This window comes from Manis pentadactyla, chromosome 4, assembly GCF_030020395.1.
Source record: "Manis pentadactyla isolate mManPen7 chromosome 4, mManPen7.hap1, whole genome shotgun sequence".
In the NCBI taxonomy this organism is placed as follows: domain Eukaryota; kingdom Metazoa; phylum Chordata; class Mammalia; order Pholidota; family Manidae; genus Manis; species Manis pentadactyla.
The window spans coordinates 36,142,980-36,167,723 of NC_080022.1; the positions used below are offsets into that span (position 1 = coordinate 36,142,980).

General features: G+C 37.4%; 2 protein-coding genes across 19 annotated transcripts in view; both read left to right on the forward strand.

Annotated features, from left to right (window-relative positions):
* The window catches only part of MAST2 (microtubule associated serine/threonine kinase 2), a 352,010-nt gene that overhangs the window by 136,693 nt on the left and 190,573 nt on the right, over positions 1-24,744 (forward strand). The window lies entirely within an intron of this gene.
* On the forward strand, positions 10,057-12,603 carry LOC130683344 (double homeobox protein A-like). The gene is given in 1 exon segment (XM_057500174.1): positions 10,057-12,603. A coding segment is annotated over 1 exon segment (669 nt). The 5' UTR covers positions 10,057-10,500; the 3' UTR covers positions 11,170-12,603.

Consider the following 24,744-nt stretch of genomic DNA (forward strand, 5'->3'; position numbering starts at 1 on the left):
CAGTTCTAGTAGTTTTGGGGTGGAGTCTTTAGGGTTTTTTATGTACAATATCATGTCGTCTGCAAATAGTGACAGTTTAACTTCTTCTTTACCAATCTCGATTCCTTGTATTTCTTTGTTTTGTCTGATTGCCGTGGCTAGGACCTCCAGTACTATGTTAAATAGCAGTGGGGAGAGTGGGCATCCGTGTCTTGTTCCCGATCTCAGAGGAAATGCTTTCAGCTTCTCGCTGTTCAATATAATGTTGGCTGTGGGTTTATCATAGATGGCCTTTATTATGTTGAGGTACTTGCCCTCTATTCCCATTTTGCTGAGAGTTTTTATCATGAATGGATGTTGAATTTTGTCAAATGCTTTTTCAGCATCTATTGAGATGATCATGTGGTTTTTGTCTTTCTTTTTGTTGATGTGGTGGATGATGTTGATGGATTTTCGAATGTTGTACCATCCTTGCATCCCTGGAATGAATCCCACTTGGTCATGGTGTATGATCCTTTTGGTATACTTTTGTATTCGGTTTGCTAATATTTTGTTAAGTATTTTTGCATCTACATTCACCAGGGATATTGGTCTGTAATTTTCTTTTTTGGCGGGGTCTTTGCCTGGTTTTGGTATTAGGGTGATGTTGGCTTTATAGAATGAGTTTGGGAGTATTCCCTCCTCTTCAATTTTTTGAAAACTTTAAGGAGAATGGGTATTATGTCTTCTCTGTGTGTCTGATAAAATTCCGAGGTAAATCCGTCCGGCCCGGATGTTTTGTTCTTAGGTAGTTTTTTGATTACCGTTTCAATTTCTTTGCTTGTAATTGGTTTGTTTAACTTTTGTGTTTCTTCCTTGGTCAGTCTTGGAAGGTTGTATTTTTCTAGGAAGTTGCCCATTTCTTCTAGGTTTTCCAGCTTGTTGCCCTATAGGTTTTCGTAGTAGTCTTTAATAATTCTTTGTATTTCTGTGGATTCTGTTGTGATTTTTCCGTTCTCATTTGTGATTCTCTTGATTTGTGTTGATTCTCTTTTTCTCTTAATAAGTTTGGCTAGAGGCTTATCTATTTTGTTTATTTTCTCAAAGAACCAGCGCTTGGTTTCATTGATTTTTGCTATTGTTTTATTCTACTCAATTTTGTTTATTTCTTCTCTGATCTTTATTATGTTCCTCCTTCTGCTGACTTTAGGCCTCATTTGTTCTTCTTTTTCCAATTTCGATAATTGTGATGTTAGACTATTCATTTGGGATTGTTCTTGCTTCTTCAAGTGTGCCTGGATCGCTATATACTTTCCACTTAAGACTGCTTTCGCTGTGTCCCACAGAAGTTGGGGCTTTGTGTTATTGTTGTCATTTGTTTCTATATATTCCTTGATCTCTGTTTTAATTTGTTCGTTGATCCATTTATTGTTTAGGAGCATGTGGTTAAGCCTCCATGTGTTTGTGAGCCGTTTTGTTTTCTTTGTAGAATTTATTTCTAGTTTTATACCTTTGTGGTCTGAGAAGTTGATTGGTAGAATTTCAGTATTTTGGATTTTGCTGAGGCTCTTTTTGTGGCCTAGTATGTGGTCTATTCTGGAGAATGTTCCATGTGCACTTGAGAAGAATGTGTATCCTGTTGCTTTTGGATGTAGAGTTCTGTAGATGTCTATTAGGTCCATCTGCTCTACTGTGTTGTTCAGTGCTTCCATGTCCTTACTAATTTTCTGCCCGGTGGATCTCTCCTTTGGGGTGAGTGGTGTGTTGAAGTCTCCTAGAATGAATGCATTGCAGTCTGTTTCCCCCTTTAGTTCTGTTAGTATTTGTTTCACATATGCTGGTGCTCCTGTGTTGGGTGCATATATATTTAGAATGGTTATATCCTCTTGTTGGACTGAGCCCTTTATCATTATATAGTGTCCTTCTTTATGTCTTGTTACTTTCTTTGTTTTGAAGTCTATTTTGTCTGATATTAGTTCTGCAACCCGTGCTTTCTTCTCGCTGTTGTTTGCTTGAAATATGTTTTTCCATCCCTTGACTTTTAGTCTGTGCATGTCTTTGGGTTTGAGGTGAGTTTCTTGTAAGCAGCATATAGATGGGTGTTGCTTTTTTATCCATTCTATTACTCTGTGTCTTTTGATTGGTGCATTCAGTCCATTAACATTTAGGGTGACTATTGAAAGATATGTACTTATTGCCATTGCAGGCTTTAAATTCGTGGTTACGAAAGGTTCAAGGTTAGCCTCTTTAGTATCTTACTGCCTAACTTAGCTTGCTTATTGAGCTGTTATATACACTGTCTGGAGATTCTTTTCTTCTCTCCCTTCTTATTCCTCCTCCTTGATTCTTCATATGTTGGGTGTTTTTTGCTGTGCTCTTTCCAGGAGTGCTCCCATCTAGAGCAGTCCCTGTAAGATGTTCTGTAGAGTTGGTTTGTGGGATGCAAATTCCCTCAGCTTTTGTTTGTCTGGGAATTGTCTAATCCCACCATCATATTTGAATGATAGTCATGCTGGATACAGTATCCTTGGTTCAAGGCCCTTCTGTTTCATTGTATTAAATATATCATGCCATTCTCTTCTGGCCGCCAGTAGGGTTTCTGTCGAGAAGTCTGATGTTAGCCTGATGGGTTTTCCTTTATAGGTGACCTTTTTCTCCATAGCTGCCTTTAAAACTCTTTCCTTGTCCTTGATCTTTGCCATTTTAATTATTATGTGTCTTCGTGTTGTCCTTCTTGGATCCTTTCTGTTGGGAGTTCTGTGTATTTCCTTGGTCTGTTCGTTTATTTGCTCCCCCAGTTTGGGGATGTTTTCAGCAATTATTTCTTCCAAGATACTTTCCATCCCTTTTCCTCTCTCTTCTTCTTCTGGTACCCCTATAATACGGATATTGTTCCTTTTGGATTGGTCACACAGTTCTCTTAATATTGTTTCATTCCTGGAGATCCTTTTATCTCTCTATGTCAGCTTCTATGCGTTCCTGTTCTCTGGTTTCAATTCCATCGATGGCTTCTTGCATCCTATCCATTCTGCTTATAAACCCTTCCAGAGTTTGTTTCATTTCTGTAATCTCCTTTCTGGCATCTGTTATCTCCCTCCGGACTTCATCCCATCTCTCTTGCGTATTTCTCTGCATCTCTGTCAGCATGTTTATGATTTTTATTTTGAATTCTTTGTCAGGAAGACTGGTTAGGTCTGTCTCCTTCTCTGGTGTTGTCTCTGTGATCTTTGTCTGCCTGTAGCTTTGCCTTTTCATGGTGATAGGAATAGTTGGCACAGCTGGGACGAGTGACGGCTGGAAGAACCTCCCTTCTTGTTGGTTTGTTTCCCTCCTCTCCTGGGAGAACAGCGACTTCTAGTTGCTTGTGCTGGGCAGCTGCGCGCAGACAGGGCTTCTGCTTCCTGCCCGGTTCCTATGGAGTTTATCTCCGCTCTTGCTGTGGGCATGGCCTCGTTCGGGCTGGTGCTCCAAAGTGGTGGATTCGCGTTGGAGGGGGAGTGGCTGGGAGGCTATTTATCTCCATAAGGGGCCTACCTGCTCCCTGCAGCCCAGGGGTTAGGGTGCCCAGAGATCCCCGGATTCCCTACCTCTGGATTAAGTGTCCCACACTGCCCCTTTAAGACTTCCAAAAAGCACCCGCCAAAACAAACCAACGACCACACACACACAAAAAAATTTTTTTCTTTTAAATTAAAAGAAAAAAAAGTGGCCGTTCGTTTTTCTTTATTCTCCGGCACCAGCCTCAGGTATCTGCTCACCGGTCTTGCTGCCGTGTTTCCCTAGTATCGGGGTCCCTATCCCTTTAAGACTTCCAAAAAGCTCTCGCCAAAACAAAACAGCAAAAGAAAAAAAAAAAATAATGGTTGCTCGCTTTTCTGGTGTCCTCCGGTGTCAGGCCTCCGGTGCCTGCTCACTGTTCTTGCTTCCCTGTTTCCCTAGTATCCAGGGGCCCCCGCGCATGCACTGTGTCTGCACTCTGGCCCGGATGGCTGGGGCTGGGTGTTTGGCAGTCCTGGGCTCCGTCTCCCTCCCGCTCTGCCTATTCTTCTCCCGCACGGAGCTGGGGGGAGGGGCGCTCGGGTCCCGCCGGGCCGGGGCTTGTATCTTACCCCCTTCGTGAGGTGCTGGGTTCTCTCAGGTGTGGATGTGGTCTGGATATTGTCCTGTGTCTTCTGGTCTTTATTCTAGGAAGAGTTGTCTTTGTTATATTTTCATAGATATATGTGGTTTTGGGAGGAGATTTCTGCTGCTCTACTCACGCCGCCATCTTGTCTCCCTCCAAGACCAGGACATTTTAAGCTACAGAACATCACTAAGAGAGAAGACATACCCATGGCCAACAGACACTTGAGAAGATGCTCGACATCACTAATCATCAGGGAAATGCAAATCAAAACCATAATGAGATATCACCTCACAATAGAGTGGCTAATATCAATAAGACAAAAAATAAGTGTTGGTGAGCATGTAGAGAAAAGGAGACCCATGCGCACTTTTGGTGGGAGTATAAATTGGTGTAGCCTCTATGGAAAGCAGTATGGATGTTTCTCAAAAAACTAAAAATAGAAATACCACACCACCCAATACTCTGCTTCTGGGAATTTACCTGAAGAAAACAAAATCACTAATTTGAAAAGATATTTGCTCCCCTATGTTTACTGCAGCATTATTTACAGTAGCCAAAATATGGAGGCAACCTAACTGTCCGTCAAGAGATAAATGGATAAAGAAGATGTACATACACACAATGTAATATTATTCAGCCATAAAAAAGTAAAGAAATCCTGCCATTTGCAACAACATGGATGGAGCTAGATGGTATGCTCAGTGAAATAAGGCAGTCAGAGAAAGACAAATACCATATGATTTCACTTATTTGTGGAATATAAAAACAAAGCAAAACAGAAGGAACAGAACAGCAGTAGACTCATAGACACTAAGCAGTGACTAGTGATTACCAAGGGGGAGGGGTTGTTGTGTGCCAGGGAGGGAGGGTGAGGGAGATAAAAGGGCACAATAATTCACAATCACAATGTAAGTTGGTCATGGGGACCATAATATAGCTTGGAGAATATAGTCAGTGATTGTGTAACACCTTTCTATGTTGATAGATAATAACTGCACTAGAGGAAGTAAGGATTTAATAATATGGGTAACTGTTGAGCCACTGTGTTGTACATTTGAAACCAATATAAGATTGTACATCAATGATACTTCGATTGAAAAAACAGAGGTGGTACATACATACAATGGAATATTACTCAGCCATAAAAAAGAATTAAATCTCATCATTTGTAACAACATGGATGGACCCAGAGGGTATAATGCTAAGTGAAATAAGTCAGACAGCAGAAGACAAATACAATATGATTTCACTTATATACAGAATAAAAAAACAAAACAAATCAGACAAAGAAGATAGAATGAGACTCAGAGACAGATGTGTGGTTGCCATAGGGGAAGACAGTGCAGGGATGGGTGAAATAGGTAAAGGGGAAAAAAATTAGAATGTTCAATATCTTGATCTAGGTGGTAGTTATGTATTTACACATGTCAAAATTTATTGAACTGTACACTAAGATTTCAGTATTTTATTGTATGTACCTCAACAAAGTAAATAGCTCCTGATCTGAAAGGTAGTGATAGTCATTCCCAGGGCCTTCAAAGATTAAAAATAAACAGGCAGGTACAATAGGGCTAAAAAAGCCCCAAAATAATCAAATGAAAACCATTGCTGAGAGAAATTAAAGAAAACCTAAATGAATGGAGGTATAATATATTCTATGGAAGCCTCAGTATCATTAAGATGTAACTTCTCTCTAGTAATCTATAGATTTAGTGCAATTTCAGTCAAAACCCAAGATGTGTTTTTCAGAAAGTGACAAGATGACTTCATGTTTATATGGACATGCAAAGGACCTAGAAGAACCAAAATGATACTGAAAAAGACCAAAGTTGGGGTTATCACTCAACCTAATTTTACAACTTTCTATAAAGGAGTAGTAATCAAGACAGTATGATACTGATGTAAGGATAGATCTGTGGATCACTGACAGAATAGGAAGTCCAAAAATAGGCAAATTTGTCAAGGCAATTTAATGGGGGAAAGATGGTCTTTTAAACAAATGGTGTTGGTACAGTGTACATGGAAAAAAATGAACTTTGATCATTACCTCATGCTGTATACAAAAATTAACTTGAAATGGATAAAATCATAAAGCATGTAAAGGAAAACAGAAAATCTTGTGATTTTGCATGAGGCAAAGTTTTCTTACAACACAAAAAGCATAAGCCATAGGAGGCAAAAAAATTGAATTTATCATAAAGAAAAAATTTTGCCCTTGATTATTTATTTTGATGGGATAGGAACAAATTGAAGTGTGCCAACAAGGGAGTGGAATGGTACATGGCATACAACATTGTTCAGCTGTTAAAGTGGTATTAACAGGTTTTGTTTCTTTGGATTTAAAAAAATAATCACTACCTCCTTTGGAGGTAGAAATCTGAAAGTCATGATAAGTGATATTTTCAAACAACTCTCATGGGCTTACCCATTAATTCCTCCCTTTTTCATTTCTACTCAAGAAAATATATTTGAATGAAATATTTGTGAATGCCTTCTACTTTATAAAAGAAGTAAATACTGGCCCAGGCTGCTGACCTGTGTTCCATGTCCTTGTCCTGCAACTTAGTAATCATGTAACCCTAGGGAAGTCACCGAACTTCTTTTATCCTCCGTTTTCTCAACTTTAAAATCAAGATAATTATAGGGCTTTTCTCATAGAGCTATTAGGGCAAAATGAGACAATCCATGTAAAATAACATAATGCCACATTTATTTTAAGTATGACCTAAATATTAATCTTTTCTTGGTATGCCTTTACTTATCTTATATAGTTTAGTAGCAGTTTCTTATAACATAGCTTATACTCATGCAAAACTTCTGGATTGGATAAAAGAGAAACAAGAAATAAGAAGGAACTCGATTTTTCTTCTTTGAGGTATAGATTGTGACCTTCAGTTGAAATTGGGTATACAGAAAAAGAACCAGTTTTGGGAGAGGAAATTAATGAGCTTGATTCTCAGCATATTGATGACAGGTGTAGATACCCTTTTAAAACAATTTGTTGAGGTGAAACTCATAAAATTAACCATTTTAAAGTCAACAATTCAGTGGCATTTAGTGTATTCACAATGTTGTACAACCACCACCTCTATCCGGTTGTAAAACATTTCCATCACTCTAAGCTAAAACCTCTTACCCATTTAGCCCATCTCCATTGTCCCTCTTGCACCCAACCTCTGGCAACAACCACTATGCCTTCTGTCCCTGTGGATTTATCCAAGGATATTTCATGCAAATGGAGTCATACAGCGTGTGACCTTTTGTGTCTGACTTCCTTCACTTAGCATAAAATGATCATTCACATTTTACACGTGTCAGTACTTCATTACTTTCTGTAACTGAATAATACCCCATGTGTATGTACAATATAGTTTGTTTATCGTTCATCTGCTGATGAACATTGGGGTAGTTTATCTTCTGGCTGTTGAAAACAGTGCTGCTGTGAGCATGTGTATACATGTGCATGTTTGAATGCCTGTTCTCGGTTCTTTTGGTAAACACCTAGGGTGGAATTGAGGGATCATATGGTGATTCTATCTTTTAAGGAACTGTCAAACTGTTTTTACAGCGACTGCACTATTTTATAGTCTCACCAGCAAATGTACAAGGGTTCTTATTTCTCCACATACTTGCCAACACTTATTTTCCATTAAAATTTTTTTTTCATTATACTATCTTGTGGGGTATGAAATAGTATTTCATTGTGGTTTTGATTTGTATTTCCTTAATGACTGGTGATATTGACCATCTTCTAATGTGCTTTTTTAGACATTTATGTATGTTCTTTAGAGAAATGTCTAACTCAGTGTCTTCCCTTTGCCTGTTTTAAAATTATGTTGTTTGCCTTTTTGTTGCTGAGTTGTAAGAGTTCTTTATATATTCTGGGTACTAGACCCTTTTTAGATGTATGATTTGCAAATTTTCTGCCATTCTGTATTTGCATTTCACTTTCTTTAATGATAATGTCCTTTGATACATAGAATTTAAAAATTTTGACGAAGTTCTAATTTATTTTTTTTTCTTTTGCTTGTGGATTTTGGTTTCAAGAGTTCAGGAAAAAAATAATTTTTATTTTGTTGCTTGGGCTTTTGGTTTGTAAGAATTAATTACCAGATCCTATGCTTTCTCCTAGAAGTTTTTTGGTTTTAGCTCTTATATTTGCCTTACTGACCCATTTTGAGTTAATTTTTGTATATGGTATATGTATATATGTATATGTCCAGTTTCATTCATTTGCATGTGGATATTCACGTGTTAGATATCCTTTGAAGAGTTAGAAATAGATATCTAGAGTAAAAGATCAGTTTTAGAGCTGTAGATAGAAATTTGGAAGCTGTGGATTAAATCATGAAAGAGTAAAGAGAATGAAATAAATGTAGGGGAGCATGAAAAAATTATATGTGAAAGAGCACATTGTAAAAGATACTGAAGTATTCAACTTAGTAATTATACAAGTTTAGTTTAAATACATTCACTGCCTGTTAACTTGAGAATTGTCTTTTGCCCACTTTTTTTTTTTTAAGAGGAACATGTTTCTAATGCCACCTAGTGTCTTTCCAAAGGTATGGGAGTAATTGTTCCTAAGAGATTTTAAAGTAAAAATTGGGAGATTTTCATAAGATTGAACAGGATATTAGCAACCCACTTGCTTATTCTCAAGAATATCCTCATGAGAGAAGCAAGAGACTAATTTTGCCTGAACAAATTTGGAGGTGAATTTTTATCTTGTATTGTTAAACATTTTTATCATATCTGCTGTGATAACTTGTAAAGAATTTAAGGTGTACCACTAAAAATTATGGCTTCCATATTTTTAAAAGGTATTTAAAATTAAAAAATTTTTTAGATAACTTGGTTGATTGACTTTTGAAAAACATCTTAATTGAATTTGTTGAGGGTTAGTATACATGACAATGTTTATGCAAGTTTTTCATAAACTGGCATATATATAAAAACAGTGGTGTTATCAAACCACCAGTTAAAAGTTACAGGTTTTGTTCTGTTTTTGTTTTAAATTTTGTACAGAAAGTCTTTTGTACAGTTGTCATGTATTGCTATGCATAGTGTATTTAACAGTGCTGAGGAAAGATTGAAAAGTACTGATATTGGTACATTCTCTTATGTTAACAGAGTAGAATTATTAGAGACATAAGCATAATTAGACACCATAAGCAGATGATTTTTAGAAAAATTTTGAAACAAAACTTGATATTAAGAAGCCTTTTTTTGAGTTGGGTTAGAGAACTAATATTGACTAACCTGTACAGATAAGTTCTTGTTTATATGTTCTCCTTTATTTTCTCAGGAACATTTTGAGGTAGATATAATTATCCTATTTTACAGGTGAGGAAATTCAGGACTGCTGAGATTTATTTATTTGTCCATTCCACAGATATTTATGAAGTAGCTACTATGTATCACCACTGTCCTAAATTTCTGAGTTATCTTTTTTACTGAAGGCTTATGAAGAGTGCTTTCAAAACTCTTCTCTTGATTATAACATCTCTCTTTTCTTTTTTCTCATAGGGTTAGCATTTGTAAATATTTGCTAGGAAAATATTTGGTGGAAGATTACATCTGTCACTAGATTATAGGCTTCTTGATACCAAGTTTTGTTTCAAAAATTTTCTGCCCCTTCACTGTCCCCTGCAACAGCCAGCTGACATAATATTTGTTATTTGTATGAGTAGTTGAGTCAGTGAAGGTTAGGTGAAAATCCGTTTTTCTAAAAATCATGTGCTTATGGTGTATATGACCCAGGTCTTTTAAAAAATTATTATTATTATGGTATCATAAATATACAATCACATGAGCAACATTGTGGTTACTACATTCCTCCCATTATCAAGTCCCCACCACATACCCCACTACAGTCACTGTCCATCAGCGTACTAAGATGCTATAGAGTCACTACTTGTCTTCTTTGTGCTATACCGCCTTCCCTGTGCCCCCCCTACATTTTGTGTGCTAATCGTAATGTCCCTTAATCCCCTTCCACCCACCCTCTCCAGCCCCTTTCCCTTTGATAACTGTTAGTCCATTCTTGGGTTCTGTGACCCTGCTGCTGTTTTGTTCCTTCAGTTTTTTGCTTTTTTGTTATATTCCACAGATAAGTGAAATCATTTGATACTTGTCTTTCTCTGCCTGGCTTAGTTCACTGAACATAATACCCTCTAGCTCCATCCATGTTGTTGCAAATGTAGGAATTTGTTTTCTTCTTACTGCTGACTAATATTCCATTGTGTATATGTAAAACATCTTCTTTATCCATTCATCTACTGATGGACACTTAGGTTGCTTCCATTTCTTGGAAGTCTTTTTTTTTTTTTAAGCTTGTAAATGAGTTGTCATTCCCCATTTTTGCAGTGTGTCTTTTCTGATCAGTAGAATGTCTGGAGTACAAGGCTACTTCAAGCATGTGCAGACTAGTAGCCTTAAGAGAGAGAGGAGTGTTGGTCTCCAGGTGGGGTCCTTCTGGAGTCTCTTCCAACATGGCCAAAGACAATGCTCCAAGTGAGACTGTATCAACAAATCTTGGATGCAGTCACACCAAATTCACAGAAAATCAACTGTAAGTCCTCATCAGTGGATTCAACCAAAAACCTTACCCATGTTATGCAACCAAAAGAAAACTTGCTTTAGAAATCAACACTGAAAAGTATAGAATCCAGATTTGGCTTCAGAATTGAAGAGCTAGGTCTTGATCCCAGAAAGTATCAGAACCTGAGAAGGATTTAGAATCAAGCCAAGACCAAGATCACTCTGAAGAGAAGATTCAAAGTAGAGAAGGTAGATGGTATTATTGTACCAGCTACACTTCCTCTCAGTTACACACCCTCATCAAGGCATTTATGAAAAACCCTTGTCCTGGGATTGATTCCAGAGTGCAACTTGCTAAAGAAATTGGGGTTCCAGAGTTAAGAGTCCAAGTTTGGTTTCAAAATCGAAGATCTAGATTCCATGTCCAGAGAGAAAGAGAAGCTGATGAGGTCTTAGAACAGACCCAAGACCAAGGACAAAAATCTCTGACAAATGAAAATAGTTCCAGGTATAAAAACTATACAAAATGGCACCAATGTTCCTAGTGACTGTCCTATTTTTCTGGACTCAGAACAGGGTGGAGAGAAAGACATACAGTGTGTTGACATCATCAGTCTGGGCTCCATATCCTCCTGGAAATACACCCTTCTAAATATACCCTCAGCTTCTCCAGAAGTTGAGCCTTCTGGAGCTAGTTAACAGGACTTCAGGAGACAGAGACAGACACAAGGTGCCACACAGACCTACTGACTAATCCTGGCTCCAGAATTAACCAGAACTCAAGGACAATGAAAATCAATTTAATATGATTTTTGAGTCATCATAGTAATTGTGGTATTTTAATGAGAAATATATGTGTTTGGTTGATCTTGGCCCCCTTTTCTGGCACAGAGCTCCTAAAGCCTTGGAATTTTCTGAGCTGAGGGCAGTAAAGGTGCCCCTTATGTTAATCAGCCAACGTAAACCAATTCACTTTGTTGCTCTGTAGACTGTCACTCAAATTGGATGTGTCTGGTGTTTGTATATGATCAGATTCAGCTTGTGCACTTTTCCCAGCATTACCACAGGAGTGGGTGTCCTTTTTAGTACCTGTTGGTGAACATAGTTACTTTCACTTCTGAAGCAGGATATTTTAAAAAGTAAGCAGTGTGGCCAAATAAGTATTTTTCTAAGGAATGTGGTTATTTTAAATATTTAGTATTTCCTATCCAGTTAATAAGGTTATATTCTGTAAAAATAAAATTTTAAATCACTATGATAGATTAAAAAAAGAGAAATGTTAAGAAAGAGTAGTGTGCAAGACATATAATAATTAAAATGACAAAGATTAAGGATAAGGAGAAAGTATTGAAAGCAGCCAGAAAGAGAAAAAAAGATTACTTCTAAGGGAAACCCCATCAGGCTATCTATCAGCAGACTTCTCAGCAGAAACATTGCAGGCCAGAAGGGAAAGGCATGAAATATTTAATGTACTGAAGCAGAAGGACCTTCAACCAAGAATCCTCTACCCAGCAAGATTATCATTCAAATTTGAAGGAAAGATTAAACATTTCCCAGATAAACAAGGTTAAAGGAATTTATAACCACTAAACAAGCATTACAAGATATGTTAAAGGGACTTATGTAGATGGAAATGTTCTTAAGCTTAAATAGTTTTCAGCAGTGAAAATAAACCCACAGTAAAGGTAATAGACCAATTACTTACCAAGCAAATATGAAATCAAAAAAAAGCAAAATGGTAAAACCACCTATATACAAAATCAGTCAAGGGATACACAAAGAAGTGCAGATTATGATATGTAATACATAAAGTATGGAGAAGAAAGAAGACAAAAGAAGTACTTTTAGGTTGTGTTTAAAATAGAGCAGTTGTCAACTTAATATAGACTGTTATATAGCTAGAAAGCTCTCCATGAACCTTATGATAATCACAAATCCAAAACCTATAATAGATACACAAAAAATTAAATGAGATATCCAATCACACTACCAGTCAAATAACAAGAGAAGAATGTACGAGAGAAACAAAGGAATAGAGAGGAACTATAAAAACAACAAGAAAACAATTAATAAAATGATAGTAAGTATATACCTGTCAATAATTACTTTAAGTATAAGTGGACTGAATGCACCAATCAAAAGACGTAGAGTGGCCTGATGAATATAGAAAAGACCCATCTATACGCTGCTAATAAGAGACTCATTTCAGACCCAAAGATATATACAGACTGAAAGTGAAGGGATGGAAAAAGATATTTCATGCAAATAAAAGGGAGAAGAAAGCTGGAGTAGCAGTACTTACAGTAGACAAAATAGACTTCAAAGAAAATAACAAGAGACAAAGAAGGACATTACATAATGATAAAGGGGTCAGTCCAACAAGAGGATATAACTGTTATAAATATCCATGCAACCAACATAGGAGCACCTAAAATGTAAAACGAATACAGAATTAAAGGTGGAATAGATTGTAACTTATTTATACTAGGAGACTTTAACATACCACTTACATCAGTAGATCAATGAGATAGAAATTAAATAAGGAAACAGAGGCACTGAACAACATATTAGATTAGATGGGCTTAACAGGTATCTATGGGGTACTCCACCCAAAAGCAGCAGGATACACATTATTTTCAAATGTACAGGCACTGTTCTCCAGAACAGATTACATACTAGGGCACAAAAAGGGCCTCAATCAGTCAATTAAAAAAAATTGAAATTATATCAAGCAACTTCTCAGATCACAATGTTATGAAACTAGAAATGAATTACACAAAACAAAAAGACTTACAAACACATGGAAGCTAAACAACATGTTTCTAAATAATCAATGGATCAATGAACAAATCGAAACAAAAATCAAGCAATATACATGGAGACAAAGGAAAACAAAAATACAACAGTCCAAAATTTGTGAAACACCACAAAAGTGGTTCTGAGAGGGAAGTACATAGCAATACAGGTCTTCTTCAAGAAACAAGAACAATCCCAAACAAACAGTCTACATTCACAATTAAAGAAGCTAGAAAAAGAAGAACAAATGAAACCTAAAGGTAGTAGAAGGAGGGACAGTAAAGATCAGAGCATGAATAAGCAAAATAGAGAATAATAAAACAATAGAAAAAATCAATGAAACCAAGAGCTGGTTCTTTGAGAAAATAAAATAGACAAACCCCCAGCCAGACTTATCAAGAAATAAAGAGTACACAAATAAACAAAATCAGTAATGAAAAAGGGATGGTCACAATGGATACTACAGAAATACAAAGAATTATTAGAGAATTCTATGAAAAATTATATGCCAATAAATTTGGACAAATGGACCTAGAAAAAATGGACAAATTCCTAGAAAAGTACAACTGTCTAAGATTGATCCTGGAAGAAACCAATCTGAGCAGACCAGTTATTAGCAGTGAAATTTAATTGGTAATCAAAAAACTCCCAATAAACAAAAGTTTGGTATCAGGTGGTTTCACAGCTGAATTCTACCAAACATTTAAAGAAGAGCTAATAGCCATCCTTCTTAAAAGTATTCCAAAAAGTAGAAGAGGAGAGAATACATCCAAACTCATTCTGTGAGGCCAGCAACACTCTTATACCAAAACCAGATGAAGACACTACAAAAAAAGAAAATTTTAGACCAATATCCCTGATGAACATAGATGCAAAAATTCTCAACAAAATACTGCCAAACTTAATTAAAAAATACATCAAAAGGATCACCCCTCATGACCAAGTGGAATTTATTCCAGGGATGCAACGATAGTATAATATTCATGTATCAATCAACATCATATACCACATTAACAAAAAGAAGGGTAAAAACCACATGATCATCTCAATAGATGCTGTAAAAACATCTGGCAAAATTCAACATCCATTCATAATAAAAGCTCAACAAAATGGATACAGAGGGTATGTACCTTAACATAATAAAGGCCATATATGACAAACCCCAGCTAACAACATGTTCAGAGGTGAAAAGCTGAAAGATTTTCCTCTAAGATCAGGAACAAGTCAAAGACACCCACTCTCACCACTTGTACTGAACATAGTACTGGAGGGCCTGGCCATGGCAATCAGACCTCACGAAGATCCAAATTGGTAAGGAAGAAGTAAAACAGCCACTGTTTGCCAATTACATGATTCTATATAAAGAAAACCCTAAAGACTCCATCCAAAGTCTATTAGAACTAATAACTGGATTTAGCAAAGTCGCAGGATACAAAGTTAATACACAGAAATCTGTTCCATTCCCATATACAAACAGTGAACTAGCAGAAAGAGAAACCAGAAAACAATTCCATTTGCAGTTGCATCAAAAAGAATAAAATGTCTAGGAATAAACCTAACCAAGGAGGTGAAAGACCTGTACTCTGAAAACTAAAGACACTCTTGAGAGAAATTAAAGAATACACAAATAAATGGAACTCTGTTCCACGCTCAAGGATATGAAGAACATACTGTCAAATCCTGCCCAAAGCAATTTATGGATTCAGTGCAATCCTTTCAAAATACCAAGGACATTTTTCAATGAGCTAGCGCAAATAATTCTAAAGTTCATACAGAACCACAAATAGTAATTTGTAAGTAATTGTAAGACCCTTAATAGCCAAAGCAATCCTGAGAATGAACAAAGCTGGGGGGATTACACTCCCTGACTTCAAGCTATACTACAAAGCTACAGTGCTGAAAATACTATTGTAATGGCCAAAGAGCAGACCTATAGATCAATGGAACAGAATAGAGAGACAAGATGTAAACCCATATATATTTGATCAATTAATATACAGTAAAGGTGTCATGAATATACAGTGAGGAAAAGACAGCCTCTTCAATAGCTAGTGTTGGGAAAACTGGACAACTACATGTAAGAGAATGTAACTGGATTAACTGTCAAACTCCATACACAAAAGTAAACTTGAAATGGATCAAAGACCTAAATGTAGGACATGAAATCATAAAACTCTTTAAAAACAATTTTTTCCTGGACATGACTCCTTGGGCAAGGGAAACGAAAAATCAACAGGTGGGCCCATATCAACCTAAATAGTTCCTGTACAGCAAAGGACACCATTAGCAGAACAAAAATACATCCTACAGTATCGGAGAATGTATTTGTAAACAACTCATCTGATAAGGGGTTAACATCCAAAATCTATAAAGAACTCCTATGTCTCAACACCCAAAAAACAAATAATCCAATTAAAAAATGGGTGGATGACCTGAATAGACATTTCTCCAAAGAAGAACAGGCACATGAAAAGATCAGGAAAATGAAAATCAAAACCATAATGAGATATCACCTCACACCAGTTAGAATGGCCACTATCCAAAGAGAAGAAATAAGAAATGTTGGTGAAGATGTGGAGAAAGGGAACCCTCCTACACTGTTGGTGGGAATGTCAATTGGTGCAGCCACTGTGGAGAGCAGTATGGAGGTTCCTTAGAAGACAAAAAGTAGAAATACCATACAATCCAGTAATTCTACCTCTAGGAATTTACCCAAAGAAAACAAAATCCCTGATTTGAAAAATACATGTACCCCTATGTTTATCATTGCATAATTTACAGTAGCCAAGATACAGAGACAACCTAAGTGTCTATCAGTAGATATATGGGTGAAGAAGAAGTGATATGTATACACAATGGAATATTATTCAGCCATTAAAAAAATCCTGCCATTTTCTACATCATGGATGTTATGCTAAGTGAAATAAGCCAGGTAGAGAAAGAAAAATACCATATAACTTCACTTATTTATGGAATCTAAAAACAAAACAAAATGAACAAAATAGCAGTGGACTTACAGACACAGAGAAGTGACTGTTGGTTACCCTGGGCGGGGGGGAGGTTGAGGGGTGAGGAGGATGAGGGGGATACAGGGTCACAAAAATGCTCAATTATAATATAAGTTGGTCATGGGGATGATAGTGCAGCATGGAGAATATAGCCAATGATTCTGTAATATCTTCCTATGTTGCTAGATATTAACTGCACTAGTGGGGGTGAGGATTTAATAATATGGGTAACTGTTGAACCACTGTGTTTTATACTTGAAGCCAATACAAGATTGTATATCAATGATACTTTAATTTAAAAAAAAGAAAAAAAAGAGTAATGTGTAGAAAAGAGTTAAACAGGGCCTGAGACTGCAAGATTGGCCTTTGGCTGGCATCTGAGAACTCGAATGATAAACAGTTTCCTACAGTGATAAAAACTTTCCTTAAATGATAAGATTGGTTCATTGTGCCTAGATTGTATAAACAGTGTGAATATCTGCTTTTCTGGGAGTCTGGAATTTTGGTATGTACTAGGTAGAGTGTGCCCCTGTGAACAGCTCCAGTAAAAACCTTGAGCACTGAGTCTCTGGTGAACTTCACTGGTAAATGGCATGTATGCATGTTGTCACAGTTTGTTGATGGAGGAATTAAGTGTGTCCTGTGTGATTCCACTAGGAGAGAAACTCTTGAAAGTCCTCTGGACTTTACCCCATGCACCTTTTCCTTTTGCTGATTTTGTTTTGTTTCCTTTGTTGTAATATCCTTTGCTGTATGCTTTTTTACTCTTATGCATAAAAGTGTATAAAGTCCTGTAAGTCCTCCTAGAGAATTGTTGAACTGGGGTTAGTCTTGGGGATCCCTTACACAGGTCATCTTTCAAGGGCTTGTGGAAGTCATCAAAGATAATCTCCCAGATTTACATTAACTGTGGAGGTTGAAGATTGTTTTATGTGTAGTTAACTTCAGGTCATTTCCCAGCACCTGAGACTGAGCCGTCATTTCCTCTACCACTGTTTGCTTAGGAGCTGGCATTGTTTGCCTTTTACTCTGAGGATGACATTGTTCCTGCCATGTCCTCTTGTGTTTTGTGGCACATAAAACAGGTTGAAAGAGCTGGGCTCTATTTTCTTGGTCTGTTATTTCCTTGTATCAGATCTTATTCTCATTACTTTTATTCGGTTAATGTTGTATTTATGCCCACCATGTTGAAGTATTATGCTGGCGCTGTGGGTGATAAGAAAGAACAGTAAGACACATACCACATACTGTTAAGCTGCCTCATCTATTTTTTTTTTTCTGTTTTTCTCCCAAGCTTAATGTAATCCTCTTCTGTATCTCCTTTGTTTGCCTCAGGATTTCCCGATTAATGTGTTCTGTTTGTGAACACATTTAACAGTTTGCTTAGGTGGTTTAAAAAAACCCACCTCTCCTAGAATGTCCATTGTATATCTCCATACTTGCGAAATTGTTTTGTACCACATAAAATGATGTATTTTGGAGTATATACTCTAGTGTGCGTGTGTGTGTGTGTGTGTGTGTGTGTGTAGCAATCACGATTTATTACTGTGTTAAATAAAAGAAAGAATTGTAGGAGAAATTGTGGCTTGAAATATTCTATTAGCATTTAACATACATAATGTATATGTAAGAAGTATCTTGATACTTTAAGCTCTAATAAGTTAAATTGAAGTTCATGTAGTTTTGTGGTATTTCATGTGGTTTTGTGATTCATGTGAAACTAATTTGCAAATTTGCTGTCTAAACTGCTTATTACATAAATGAATGTATTTGTTGCAGGATCTGGGAAATAGTCTTGCTAAAATGTTGTAAAGTTATAGGTAAATTGCCCAAGGTAAGTACCTATTTGTTGGGTGAAGAGATGTAGAAGGGAGGTAATATCAGTATAATTGTAAATTTATGAATAATATTATTTAGATTTGCCCTTAAATTAGGGCCATGGTATCTCTGGGCTGTAAGGTACCTTCTTAAATGTCATCTGGTTTAAGTTAGTGTGAAGAAATAGTATATCCATATATTGTCTAGATTTTTATTTATTCATTCAGCAAACATGTTTCTAGTACTCATAGGATGTCATAATTTGTAGTGAATGCTGGAGAAAATAAGATACATAAGACACTGTTCTTGTTCTCAGAGAACTAATTAACTAATAATTGCTGTCGTAGAAAACAGGCATAGTTTGAATACGAGAAGTGCTGATCAGTTCTGGATATGGGTGGGAATTAAAAACTTGATAATGCTTGAACTGGATTTTAAAGGATGATGTGAAGTGCTCAAAGGATGTTAGTAGTTGTCTGTGAAATGATAACTTTTTCTGAGGAATGAAGAAAAACTTGGTGGAAGAGGTAGTGTTTGAGCTAAACCTGGAAGGATAGGTAAGGTTTAGACATAGTAAGGTTGAGCTTGGGCAGGGACAGTCCCTTTCTAGTGTAGGGAACATGAAGTAAATGTATACTTGTCTGAAATTGTAGAAATTGCAAGTAGTTCATTTTGGCTGGAGCAGAGAGTTTATTTACTCATACTGTATGGCCATCTCTATGCCTATTGCTGGCTACATCTTGGTAAATAAAACACAAATGGTCCCTTCTTCATGGAGCCTAAGGGAAAGGAGTGGAGTGGTAAGTAAGGCTGTGTGAACTGTAGGTTGGGCAGATCGGATTAAAGACCAGAGTTTGAATGCATTGACATTCAAGGCATTAGGTCTTAATATTTATGTAGAGGGGAGCTGTTGAGGATTATCAAAGTGGTGAGAATTTTGATTAGTGCACTGGAGAGAGATTGGCTGGTTTAAGTTTTTTGTTTATAGGTGATAGCTGAAGTCAAAGCATGGAGGGCAGATACAATGGTGCGGAGCAGAGGAAGAGAGAAGGGGGAGGAACAGCAGTGTGTGGTTAAGGGTTTAGTGTGTTTTGACTGAAGGACGGTCTTTGTGACTGTTCTTGTCCTTTATTCTTTGCTCTCTGTACATTTCTTGCTTTCCTCTTTAGCTGTTTCTTTCACATTTTCCATTGTTATTCACCCTTATTCTTTCCCTTTTTTTTTTCTTTCTTTTTTTTGTGATTTTTAAAGTTAAGGTATCATTGATATACACTCTTATGAAGTTTTCACATGAAAAACATTGTGTTTACTACTTCACCCATATTATCAAGTCCCCGCCATAACTCATTGAAGTCTTGTAGTTTTGTGGTATTTCATGTGGTTCTGTGATTCATGGGAAACTAATTTGCAAATTTAGTAGTAAGATGCCACAGAGTCACTACTTGTCTTCTCTGTGCTATACTGTCTTCCCTGTGACCCCCCACATACCATGTGTTCTAAGCATAATACCCCTCAATCCCCTTCTCCCTTCCTCCCCAGCTACCCTCCCCTACCCCTCCTCTTTGGTAACCATCAGTCCTTTCTTGGAGTCTGTGAGTCTGCTGCTGTTTTGTTCCTTCAGTTTTGCTTTGTTGTTATGTACCACAAATGAGGGAAATCATTTGGCATTTGTCTTTTTCCGCTGGCTTATTCTCTGTTTTTTATTTGGTCATTGATCCATTGGTTATTGAGGAACATGTTGTTAAGCCTCCATGTGTTTGTGGGCTTTTTCATTTTCTTTGAGTAATTTATTTCTAGTTTCATACCTTTGTGGTCTGAAAAGCTGGTTGGTACAATTTCAATCTTTTTGAATTTACTAAGGCTCTTTTTGTGGTCTAGTATATGATCTATTCTTGAAAATGTTCCATGTGCACTTGAGAAGAATGTGTATCCTGCTGCTTTTGGATAGAGTGTTCTGTAGATGTCTGTTAGGTCCATCTTTTCTAATGCGTTGTTCAGTGCCTCTGTGTCCTTACTTATTTTCTGTCTGGTGGATCTGTCCTTTGGAGTGAGTGGTGTGTTGAAAACGAGTTCATTGGCATTCTATTTTCCCCTTTAATTCTGTTAGTATTTTTTTCACATATGTATGTGCTCCTGTGTTGGGACATAGGTATTTCTAATAGTTGTCTTTATCATTATGGCAGGAATCATATCTTTCTCAATATAATAAACTTCTTTGGACTCCTCTGTGCCAGTTGTTGTGCCACATGCTGGGTGCTCAGAGAAGAATGAAATAGAATCTTTGGGTTTATTAGGAATATCCCAGGCTTGCAGGATGAAGAAAGATGTGAACAGTGCAAAGCAAAAGATGCTGTAAGGGAGGGAAACTGCCATTGATCCATCCATCTTCAGTAACTGTACTATTTTTGTGTCGCTCAATATAGTGAGGAAGTTAGGGATTTTGTTCTTCTTTTAAGCAGGGTAGTTGATTTGTGAATGTATTATATTGTCATGTTTAAAGAAGAAACTAACCAGTCTTTTCAAGAAATTTGTTGCTTAATATATATGTTGTCCTTAATTATAATTTTCAATAAATTGGTAAATGGATAAAGATGCTTGCCACTTTGCTTTAAATGAAAATGCCTAGACAGTTAATTATGAGTAGGATGATTTATAGTAAAACAATTCATGTAATTGTTTTTAATGCGTGGTAAGAATTGCTCCCCTGTACCCTTTTTCATTCAGTAACCTTTACCAAATTGTTATTTAGTACTTCTTACTAGCTCATATAGGAGGTGTTGAATAAACAGGGCTGAAAAACAGACATGGTTCTTTTCCTTGTAGAATTTAGAGCTAATGGGGTATGTGTGACAGATATTTAATAAATATTCAAAGGATATATAATTATAAATCATCATTGATGTTAATTATATAGCTGTAAATGGCAATGAAAGATTAAGGTAATGGCAACACTAACAACCTTAATGTTTAAAATGTATTTTGCTTTAAATGAAATGAATCTGGTGTTTTGCTAACCTGGCATGACTATGGAATTGTGCTTTGTGTCATTCATACCATGAGTTTCAGAATGCTGGAATTAGGAACATCTCTGTCTGACAGTAAAACTTTTTTTTTAATTAAGGTATCCTTGATACACAATCTTATGAAGGTTTCACATGAGCAACATTGTGGTTACAACATTCACCCATGTTATCAAGTCCCCCCCCACACCCCATTGAAGTCACTGTCCATCAGAGTAGTAAGGTGCTATAGAGTCACTACTTGACAGTAAAACTTTTTATGAGACATTTTATTTTGTATTGTGTAGTTGTACAGTTTAGGTTTGTGATTATGGATGCAAATGTAAATGACTATTGTGCCTATAAAGGAATTGATGTGCATCTAATCTAACTCTTACTAGATATCATTATGAGCTTATGGTGGCAGTCTGTTAGCTGTATTGTATTCAAGGGCCTCAGCTGTTTCGTTTCAGCAGCATGATTGTTGATGCAAATGAGGAGCATTATATTAAAAAAGCACTTTTAGATTCATTCGTGGTACTATTTTACTTGGTACTTGCATTCTTATATAAACAGAATAGTTATATCCTCCCTTAGAAGTAATTTATTGGAGACATTAACTAGTATTTCCACATCAACCAGCATTTCTTAAAGCAGAGCCTATTTTAATACATCCAAAATGATGGACTTGCTTTTTCCCTAGCATTCTTCATCTTGTAAATGGTGCCATAATCTTGGTAAAAGATGCAATGCTTGATTCTTCTGTTTTCTACCTCATGTTCAGTTAAGAGCTAGTCCAGTTGCCTTTCTGTATAGAATGCACTCTGAATTCATATACTGCACCCCCGCACCCACACTGCCTCATTTTTACTGCTAGGATCCTAGTTGAACACCCTGATTTCTCTAGTCTGAACTGTTCCTTTTTTTTGTGGCCTAGTATGTGGTCTGTTCTCAAAAATGTTCCATGTGCACTTGAGAAGAATGTGTATCCTGCTGCTTTTGGGGGTAGAGTTCTGTAGATGTCTGTTAAGTCCATCTGTTGTAGTGTGTTGTTCAGTGCCTCTGTGTCCTTACTTATTTTCTGTCTGGTGGATCTGTCCTTTGGAGTGAGTGGTGTGTTGAAGTCTCCTAGAATGAATGCATTGCATTCTATTTCCTCCTTTAATTCTGTTAGTATTTGTTTCACATATGTTGGTCCTCCTGTATTGGGTGCATATATATTTATAATGGTTATATCCTCTTGTTGGACTGACCCCTTTATCATTATGTAATGTCCTTCTTTATCTCTTGTTACTTTCTTTGTTTTGAAGTCTATTTTGTCTGATAGAAGTACTGCAACACCCGCTTTTTTCCCTCTATTGTTTGCATGAAATATCTTTTTTCCATCCCTTGACTTTTAGTCTGTGTATGTCTTTGGGTTTGAGTTGAGTCTCTTGTAAGCAGCATATAGATGGGTCTAGCTTTTTTATCCAATCTATTACTCTGTGTCTTTTGATTGGTGCATTCAGTCCATTTACATTTAGGGTGATTATTGAAAGATATGTACTTGTTGTCATTGCAGGCTTTAGATTTGTGGTTACCAAAGGTTCAAGGGTAGCTTCTTTACTATCTAGCCGTCTAACTTACCTCTCTTTTTAAGCTATTATAAACACAGTCTGATGATTCTTTATTTCTCTCCCTTCTTATTCCTCCTCCTCCATTCTTTATATGTTAGGTGTTTTATTCTGTACTCTTTTGTGTTTCCTTTGACTGCTTTTGTGAGTAGCTGATTTTATGTTTTGCCTTTAGTTAGTATTTGATTGGTCTGCTTTCTTTGCTGTGATTTTATTTTCTCTGTTGACATCTATCCTTAGGAGTGCTTCAATCTAGAGCAGTCCCTTTAAAATATCCTGTAGAGGTGATTTGTGGGGGGCAAATTCCATCACCTTTTGTATGTCTGGGAATTGTTTAATCCCTCCTTCATATTTAAATGATAATCATGCTGGATACGGTATCCTTGGTTCAAGGCCCTTCTGTTTCATTGCGTTAAATATATCATGCCATTTTCTTCTGGCCTGTAAGGTTTCTGTTGAGAAGTCTGATGATAGCCTGATGGGTTTTCATTTGTAGGTGACCTTTTTTCTCTCTCTGGCTGCCTTTAATACTCTGTCCTTGTCTTTGATCTTTGCCATTTTAATTATCATATGTCTTGGTGTTGTCCTCCTTGGGTCCCATGTGTTGGGAGTTCTGTGGGCTTCCATGGTCTGAGAGACTATTTCCTCCCTGGTTTGGGGAAGTTTTCAGCAATTATTTCTTCAAAGACACTTTCTATCCCTTTTTCTCTCTCTTCTTCTTCTGGTACTCCTATAATGTGAATATTGTTCCATTTGGATTGGTCACACAATTCTCTTAATATTCTTTCATTTCTGGAGATCCTTTTATCTCTCTCTGCATCAGCTCTGTGTTGCTGTTCTCTGATTTCTGTTCCATTAACGGCCTCTTGCACCTTATCCGGTCTGCTCTTAAGTACTTCCAGAGATTGTTTTATTTCTGTATTCTCCCTCCCAACTTGATCCTTTAGCTCTTGCATATTTCTCTTCAGCTCCATCAGCATGGTTATGACCTTTATTTTGAATTCTTTTTCAGGAAAATTGGTTAAATCTATCTCCCCAGGCCCTCTCTCAGGAGTTGTCTGGGTAATTCTGGACTGGACCAAATTCTTCTGCCTTTTCATGGCAATAGAGGTAGCTGTAGGCGGGTAGCACATGTGTTAGCTGGGAGAACAAAGTCCTTTCCTGTTTGCTGGTCTCCTTGCCCTTCTCCACTGCCTGCGTTGGTTATCTGCACTCCTGGAGCAGCTTCTGGATTAATCCCCTAAGCTGTCGTGGGCGGGGTTGCCATCAGGGTAGCCCAGAGCCTTGTGGGGAGTGACAGGTGAGCTGCGTTTGCTTTTCTGTGAGAGCGATGCCCTTCTGCCTGTGCTGGGCAGCTGCACGCTGGCGGCTGCCTTTGGGTCTGGCCTGGGCAGCTGCACGCTGTGAGGAGATTCTGGGTGGCTGCTGGAGGCATGACCGCTCCCGGGCCACTCCGATGCCACCACCGCTGGCTTGTGCGCTTGCTCTCAAGCTACTGGGCCCCTGTATTGGGGGCCCCAACTGCTGGGGGAATGACAGGCAGGCTGCTTATTGCCATAAGGGGTTTCAGTGCTGCGCTGCCGCCCAGGGTGTTAGGGTGTCTGGAGTTCCCTGGGATTCTCAGCTGCTGGGCTGAGTGTGCCGGGATGATTCTTTCCAGCTGTGAGGTCCCTGTCCCTTTAAGACTTTCAAAAAGCACTCGCTTTTCTTTTGTCCCAGGGGAGCCGATTGTGGGGACCTGCTCTCAGATTTGCTTTTCCGTTTCTCTAATATCCAGCACACCGTGCACTGTGTTTCTGTGCTCCTGCTGCGGATTACTAGAGCTGGTTGTTTAGCAGTCCTGAGCTTTCACTCCCTCCCTGCTCCGACTCATTTCCTCCTGTCGG